Genomic DNA, 8,580 nt, shown 5'->3' on the forward strand with positions numbered 1-8,580 from the left:
TGAAGGTGTGGAAAGCTCTGCTTTCCGCTTCTCCATGGAGTCCAGGTTCGCCATCTCAGGACGCCGTAACCTGAACTGTAGTGCGGAGACATCAGGGAAGCTCAATGCTTCCCCGATCACTGCTCTGCACCTCGCGCTGGCTCTGCCCCCCGACCTCACAGCAACTACTGCGGGCTGACGGGAGGTAAACACCCTGCGCATGCGCAAAGTGACCCTCCGCTGTACCCCGCGCATCGCTGGGAAGGACCGCTGGAGCAGACCTCACCGCAATAGCCCTAGACACCGCAGCGCATCGTCTTAAGGGTAAGTATACATTAATTGCTACTTATCACAGCTATACATCGCATCAAAGCAATGCGATGTGTAGTGATAAGTATCAATTATGTTTTCGTTTTCTGTATGAATAGACCCTTTAGTGACCATATTTGTCCACTCACACTTTTCACATCGCAGCTGAACACACCCATGGCCATCCCACTTAAAACACTGTTACTTGAGAAATAGTTATGCTGCTGATATTGATTTGGTATTGCCATGAGCGGTTATTTGTGCATTCAAGCAGTGCATACGCCCAGTGCGCTGCGTCCTGTGTCCGCAGTCACCGCCGCCTGCCCGCTCCCCGTCTGCAGCAGACGCCGTGGACTGTGTGGGCGTCCGCTGTAGCCGTCTCCAGTGACAGATACTAGAGGTCATTACTGACCTCTAGTGTCTGTACGTCGCTGCTATGGCAGAGATCTCATGACGTCTCTCCCATAGTGATCTATTCATGAAGCATTGAAAAGTGTGTTAAAGTGAGCCAGTGGAGAAGTTGTCCATGGCAACCAATCCGCTGATATGTATAATGTATAATGTAAAATATTTCATAAAAGAAAAAAAATATGAAAAAAAAAAATCTCAAACACGTTGTGATTCACAATGAAGGCAGGAAAGTGATCGTACCCTTATATTTGGTGTGAGCCGCAGGTGTTGAGAAAGCAGTAGGCTCCAGAGTTTAGAATCACAAATGTTACCCAAAGCATGCAGAGATTGTCCGTCTTGATTATGGAATAAGGCACAGCATGGCAAACCAACGCGTTTCTGGACTATGCTGTCCCTTTTTCAAGGTCTATATCAGGTTTGAATAATTTTAACATTGATGGGGAGAAACAGATGGTTTACTACCATCGATGGATGTTTCAAGGCTAGTGAATTATTTGGCATCTAAGTATCAGTGCATGGCTCCAGATAAATTGAAAACATAATTCTTAATTAATAAATGATTAATAGAAAAAAATTATAGAACATATATATAGAATTATTTAGTAAATCTTTGTCTTTATTTAGATTGTCTTAGTTTTAAAAAATGGCAGAGGGTGGTAGCAGAAAACGAACCTCACTTACTCAAGATGAAGCTGAAACATCTCACAGTCAGAAGAGTCACAGTGATGCTTCTCATGATGAATATGAATCTCCTGATGAAGGAAGCATCCACAGGGCCCCAAAGTTCACAGATGATGAAACAGACACCCTCATTGACCAAGTTATTCATCATACATGTCAGCTATTTGGTCCCGAAGCTTTTAATGTACACCAGAAATTTAAAAATAATACTTGGGAAGAAATAGCAAAATCTGTGTCTACAGCTCGAGATATACATCGAACTCCTGAAAGCTGCAAAAAGAGACTACGTGACTGTAAGAGGAAGACAAATCATAAAATAAAGTGTAGAAGAAAACTCCAAAAGGTTTGGGAGAAAAAACTAGAAGAGCACTTTAGAATGGTACAAGATGACGAGAGGCCACCCACTGGTTCCCAGGGTAACTATTTTACAAACTATAAATATGTATATAACTATATCTAGATAGATAGATAGATAGATAGATAGATAGATAGATATATTAGCGTATTGTCCATGAAAAATATCAATCCACCAGATGTGTGTGTGTCTATATCTATATACACACAAACATAGGTGGAGTATGCCATAGCCCAATATCAATCAATAAAATAAAAAATGTTTACACATATATTTTAATGGGAGAGTAAGATAGTGAAAAATTTGTTTTATGATGGCAAATGTGAAAATAATTATTTTAATACACAACATTATAAAGAAAATTACATAAATTGACCTTCAGGCTGTTTGTATAATGTGTATATGAAACAAATTAATTGTGTAAATATACACACACTTTGTTTAATGCACAAAGTATGTTAAAAAATTGTATAAAATGACCTTACGGGTTTGTGTATAATGTGTATATTAAACATAAATGCACTCTGTGCTTCAATTTGGACACCATCGCCATGCGATCTCATTATGATATGCAGTTAGTACAAATACTTTCAAATTGTATATCCAAATTAGTACCTGAACCCATCATTTAGGATAAGGTTTACTCAATGTGTGTGTGTGTGTGTGTGTGTGTGTGTGTGTGTGTGTGTGTGTGTGTGTGTGTGTGTGTGTGATATTAAAATGTTTAGTAACTGTAATATTTTTATTTTATTTTTTATATTTGCTAAAGAACTTAAGGTTGCTCAAGAAAAAAATCAAAAGAAAACACATAAGAAAAAGCAGAAGAATTTGGAAGAGCAACAGTCTGGTAAAAAATTTAAAACAAAAGTAAAAACGTTACAACTAAACAGTAAATAATGTTTGCAATATTGTATGATGTTATATCGTGAGTTATATAATAAATAGTTTATGTAAGATATTTCAAAATATAGTGCATATGAAAACATATACTGTTAATTTCTTTGTTCTATTGAGCCAAAATAAATACTTTGGTCATAATTAAAAATCAATGTAATTTTTTTTTTTAAATACATATATAATTATTAGCTGAAAAAAATAGTTAATTGCTAAGTAAATGCTAGTATAATCAAAATAAATTAATTAAATTAAAATCTCTTACTTATGTCTCTCGTTTTATCAACGAGATATACCAAAAGTTAACTGATTACTTTGTAATTGATTATCAATAATTACACTTATAAAGGACATTCTACGAACGCTGCTGCCGCCAATGGGTAAAATTGCAGGCGCAAAGGAGAATTATGCCATTCTTTGTCAGCCCAATCCTGCTGCTGATGCTACTCTTCTAAATGCTGTAAATGTGTGGACTACAGGCAACCCTCACTATGTTATATATGTAAGATATCCGAACTTAATTTTTTCATGTAGGAGGTCATTAGGTAGATAAACATTGATTGGGCTACTAAAAGTCAACATTTATTATGTAGACATGGTCATTAGATTGACATGAGAAATAAGTAGACCTGAGTCCAACCTTCTTAATTTAATTAGTTATTTTTCTTCCTATTTAAGGATCAACTTGGACAACAATTGGGAATGGGAACCTGCAAATAATACAGCGGTAGCTGAGCTAGGCACCTTACACAACACATCACTTAACGAGGAATGTGAGAACAAAAACAGAATTAAAAACCCATGTTGAAATTTTTTACTATATAACTAAGTACCGACAACCCTTCTCCATACACTTATGTCTTGTCACTATTCATCCACGCAAGGCCGACCAGTAATGATTTTTAACTGTCACCCCCTTACCGGCCACACAGATAAGTGTTAGAGCTTTGTATTAGACTCACCTTTTTTTTTTACAGATTTTTAGTCAAATATTTCCACAGTGTGTTGTAAATTGCTACCTACTTTCCTGAGTTAGCGTTGAACCTAAAAACATACACACATGCTATCTAGCATCTTATTCTAATTTTATAAACATGCCCTCCTACTGTAAAATAATATTGTGCTAGCTATAATGTTTTACCCTATGTTGTAGAAATAAATCAAAAATTGGATTAGAAGCTATATTATTGAGCCAAAAAGGCTTTTTTTCTGTTGTAATAAAATAATAATAATAAATATAATAAAATATTATATGTATTAAAAAATATTAGTAAAAAAATATAAGTAAATACATTTTTGAGGTATGCTTTACACAGTTTTATAATGCTAGAAATATTGTAATGTCTATCAAATATTATGTATTTATATGTATGCAATGTTAAATATACCTATTATTTATTTCAGGTTCCTTTACAACAATTTCAAGGAAAGTTTCTTTTTCTGAAACAAAAACAGTTATGACAGACAATTTTCCTCCAACTGCGGATGAACCATCAGTGATGCCACATATTTTAACATTGGACAATCCTTCCATGGTGGACGAACCATCAATGCTGCATCATGATGCAACAGCGGACCATGCTACCATGTTGGACCAACCATCAATGCTGCAACATACTTCGACAGTGGATGATACTTCCTTTGTGGCCGAACCATCAATGCTGAAACATTCGGCAAGAGTGGATGATCATTCCACGGCGGACCAAACATCAATGATGCAAGAATATTCTTCTGTGGTTCAAAGTTCCACTACGGTAGAGACTTCCACGGTAAATGAAACATCCATGAGGCAAGAACAATCAACAATGGATGATCCTTTCATGGAGGAAGAAAATTCAACCATGCTAAACCCTTTAATGTTAGATAAAGGTATTTATTTTGATCAATATAATTAAAATGTACTATCATTGATATTCAATATGGTTAAAAACTATGTTTAAGATTAATGGTATTTATCTATTATGTTTTAAGCCATAGAAAGCAACATGGTGACTGCCACACAGACACAGGATAACATTAATGAGGAGCCTGTATTGCACAGCCAGAAAAGTAATATTGATACAGAAGATACCAACCAGGTGGAATTGAATGCAGAGACTGCACATTCTAGTGTAATTGACCATGGTCTTCAAGACCAATTCCTGGACTCTACAAATCAAGGTAAATTTTTTTAATGTATAAAACATAGATTTTAATGAGATCCACTATCATTAATAGATACTGGTTTTTTTATAACTTGATTTTTTGGTTCTTCTAACTATACTTAATAAATTGTCTGTAAATTGATGTATTAACTGTACCTAGAACTTTTTATACACACAGAATGTGACGTTAGCAGATCACAAACCATTAGCCAACAGGATTCTTTAAAGGAAACCATGCAGCTAATTGAGAGGAATAGAAATGAAGAAATGAAAAAAATTGAACATCAAATAAATCAGCTGAATAATAATATACAGATTCTCAACACAACACAAAGACAACAGAATCAAGCACTTGTCACTCTTGCAAATTTTTACGATCATCTTGTTTCATCACAGAATGTGGCAGCAATCAACTACCAACAGATGCAGCACAGTATAAATCAAATGCTAGCATGGCAGTATGAGACTATTACCATCACACGCATGATTTCCACTTTCATGCAACTGTTGACAGAAGAAAGACAAAGAATGTCCAGATCAGATAATCCTTCTTGTATATCCAATGCTACAGCAGGAACCTTTGTATCCAGCTGTACACGTGGAGACTATGTAACAAGCTCTACACACAGAGAGTATGCAACGAGCGCTGCACCTGGAACCTATCTATACACCACTTTACCAGGAGAATCTGTATCCACCCCTGCAGCAGGAACAGATGTATCCACCACTTTACCAGGACCCTATGTATCCACCACTGCAACAGTAACCTATGTATCCACCACTTTACCAGTATACTCTGTATCCACTGCTGCAGCAAGTACCAATGTTTCCACCACTTTAACAGGACCATATGCATCCTACACTTTACCAGGACCCTATGTATCCACCACTGCAGCAGGACCCTATCTATCCACTACTTTAACAGGACCCTATGTATCCTCGACATTATCAGAACCCTATGTATCCATCCCTGCACCAAGACCCTATGTATCCACTACTTTAACAGGACCCTATGTATCCTCGACATTATCAGGACCCTATGTATCCATACGTGAAACAGGACCCTGTGTATCCTCCACTTTTGCAGGACCCTATGCATCCATCCCTGCACCAAGACCCTATGTATCCACCACTGCAACAGAACCCTATGTATGCACGACTGTAACAGGACACTATGTATCCTCAACTTTAGCAGAACCCTATGTATCCATCCCTGCATCAAGACCCTATGTATCCACTACTTTTACAGGACCCTATGTATCCTCCACTTCAGCAGGACCCTATGTATCCACCACTGCAACAGAACCCTCTGTATCCACGACTATAACAGGACACTATGTATCCTCAATTTTAGCAGAACCCTATGTATCCATCCCTGCATCAAGACCCTATGTATCCACTACTTTTACAGGACCCTATGTATCCTCCACTTCAGCAGGACCCTATGTATCCACCACTGCAACAGAACCCTCTGTATCCACGACTGTAACAGGACACTATGTATCCTCAATTTTAGCAGAACCCTATGTATCCATCCCTGCATCAAGACCCTATGTATCCACTACTTTTACAGGACCCTATGTATCCTCCACTTTATCAGGACCCTATGTATACAACAACTTACATGGAGACTATGTATCCACTGCTTATAGAGGCCTCAATGTATCCACCACTGCACCAGGGCCCTATTTATTGAAGCCAAAACCAGGACACTCAGAATCCACTACTGGACAAATTGCCTCAGAATCCACCGCTGACTCAGGACCCTCAGAATCCACCGCTGCAACAGGAAAGTATAAATCCACCGCTGCACCTGTACCCTCTGAATACAGCCCTGAAAACACAAATTTGAGAAGCATAGCTGTAGCATCAGAAGTGCATTCAAGATTGCAATTGGCTTATCGACCTAGCTCAAGCTATGATGAGAATATGGATCTTCGAGTCAGATTAGAGCGTGCAAATATTCAAATTCAACATTGGAAGAGACAGGAAGCTAACGATGAGGATGAAGCTTAAATATTAAAGGTAATTAATAAATGTATATAGATTGCATTATCAGATAACTAAATATGGTGAGACATATGTGCTATGCTTTTTTTGAAAAACGTAACATAAAAAATGTGTTTCCTCAAGATAACAAATGTGCCCTACTCAACGATCATCATCCTGCACTTAAAAAATCCTACATATAACACTAACATTTATTATTTTTAATTAGTTTTAGCCATAGGCTTCTTATTCAAATTGTGAGTTTGAATCACCAAACTCAATAGGAAACTAAGTTAATCCTACATTGATTTTCTATTGTAATTTTGTGTATGGTTTGTAAATTTTTCAAAAAAAAAACATCATTTGATTTACTTTGGATACAGTCTTAGCAGAGTGTTATAGGCTACAAGTTTAGACATCACAAGAGTGGAGTATAAGCAAAATGCTGGCATGTAGCATACAAATATCTTTGTTTTATGTAGAGGACCAGAGCTCTGGAAACACACATGTAGACAAAGTTGCCTGAAATATAAAAGGAAAACAAATAAAAAAAGAGTAAAGACATAAGGAAGAAGAGTGTTAAACAGGATATAATAAACTTTTAAATATATGTAGATATTTTCAAGTTATTTGGACAGAAATCTGTCCCTGAAGAAGGGGATTTTTAACAAAACATGTAGGCAATAAAGGGACACTTTTTGCATCATTGAATACGGCAGTGTGAGTGCAGCCGATTACCTTTCATCTACATAGTCATCTTATGCCAAGCTGACGAGGAGGTCACTGCAGCATATTGTATTTATTGTTTGGAGCACAGTACAAACTGACACTATATATATATATATATATATATATATATATATATATATATATATACATACATCAAACATCGGCACCGCAGACTAATAAATTAAACTCAGACATACGGCATTGCTTTGTCCAAGAAATGCATTCTTTCAGAATGTATTTTATTAGTCAGTAGTGCTTCCATTGAATGGTGATTTTTGCAATATTTTGGGGTTGTTTGGACATGATAATTTTGTCTGTGCCGTGAAACATAATTTATGATGGAACCCATTACTATAGTGCTTGTATATCTTTAACTTAACCATTGCTAATACAAATGATGGAAAAATCTTCGGTGCACTACTGATCTAGAGTCACAATGAGAAATATATATTGTAATATTTTATTATAATTAGGGTTGTTACCTTTAAACCTTGCATTTCTTTTAAAATGAAGACTACAGTTAAAGATAAGGTGGACAAAAGTATGGAAATTAACTTTCAAGAACTTACCTGTTTTACTTCATTTTTAGATATGTCACAAACGGTCTTGCGAGCCAGGGTGAAGGAACTGAAGACAGAGGGATACAGAGTCATCCATGTGTCCTGTTTGAAAAGACAAATCGATAATAGGAATATACTTTCTGAGATACTTCAAGTCGTGCATTCCTGAAAATGTTCTAAATTTATTTTGTTTTGTTTTGGTTTGTTCATGTTGGTGGGGTTCACATACTAATATGTTCAAGATAAAAATAGAGAAAATATATGTACAGACACATATTCCATATTACAGTGATTGTTCATGCATATATATATAATTTATATTCTAATAATATCCCAAAAAAATTATTGCAAGTTTTGTATTGTTAATAATTTGCATTTGCTTAACAATGCATTTATATATTCAAAAAATATATACAAAAGATTTGCGCTCTAAAATACACACACTATATGTAGTTGGATTCAGGCGGCTGCTCACCAGTTGTGGGCGGGCTGCCCCAACAATGGATCAAAGTGAGTGTGAAAAAAGAAA

General features: G+C 36.2%; 1 protein-coding gene across 2 annotated transcripts; it reads left to right on the forward strand.

Moving 5' to 3' along the window:
* Positions 1-675: 675 nt before the first annotated feature.
* On the forward strand, positions 676-8,166 carry LOC135003833 (serine-rich adhesin for platelets-like). 2 transcript variants are annotated; one of them, XM_063951763.1, is made up of 6 exons: positions 676-1,796; positions 2,505-2,582; positions 4,034-4,498; positions 4,601-4,789; positions 4,934-6,798; positions 8,081-8,166. In XM_063951763.1, the coding sequence occupies exons 1-5, from the start codon at positions 1,343-1,345 to the stop codon at positions 6,787-6,789; spliced, it is 3,042 nt and encodes a 1,013-aa protein (XP_063807833.1). In that variant the 5' UTR covers positions 676-1,342; the 3' UTR covers positions 6,790-6,798; positions 8,081-8,166. The 2 variants fall into 2 exon arrangements, with proteins under 2 accessions (XP_063807833.1, XP_063807834.1); XM_063951764.1 differs by having other exon boundaries at positions 1,088-1,796; positions 4,952-6,798.
* The last annotated feature ends 414 nt before the right edge of the window (positions 8,167-8,580 follow it).

Source organism: Pseudophryne corroboree, unplaced genomic scaffold, assembly GCF_028390025.1.
Source record: "Pseudophryne corroboree isolate aPseCor3 unplaced genomic scaffold, aPseCor3.hap2 scaffold_1909, whole genome shotgun sequence".
Lineage (NCBI taxonomy): Eukaryota > Metazoa > Chordata > Amphibia > Anura > Myobatrachidae > Pseudophryne > Pseudophryne corroboree.

Bases quoted from the DNA above. Each gene is read 5' to 3' on its own strand.
- LOC135003833 (XM_063951763.1), top strand. From the start codon at position 1,343: ATGGCAGAGGGTGGTAGCAGAAAACGAACCTCACTTACTCAAGATGAA. The intron at 1,797-2,504 runs GTAACTATTTTA...TATTTGCTAAAG, and splicing joins GCCACCCACTGGTTCCCAGG to AACTTAAGGTTGCTCAAGAA. The intron at 4,790-4,933 runs GTAAATTTTTTT...AACTGTACCTAG, and splicing joins CCTGGACTCTACAAATCAAG to AACTTTTTATACACACAGAA.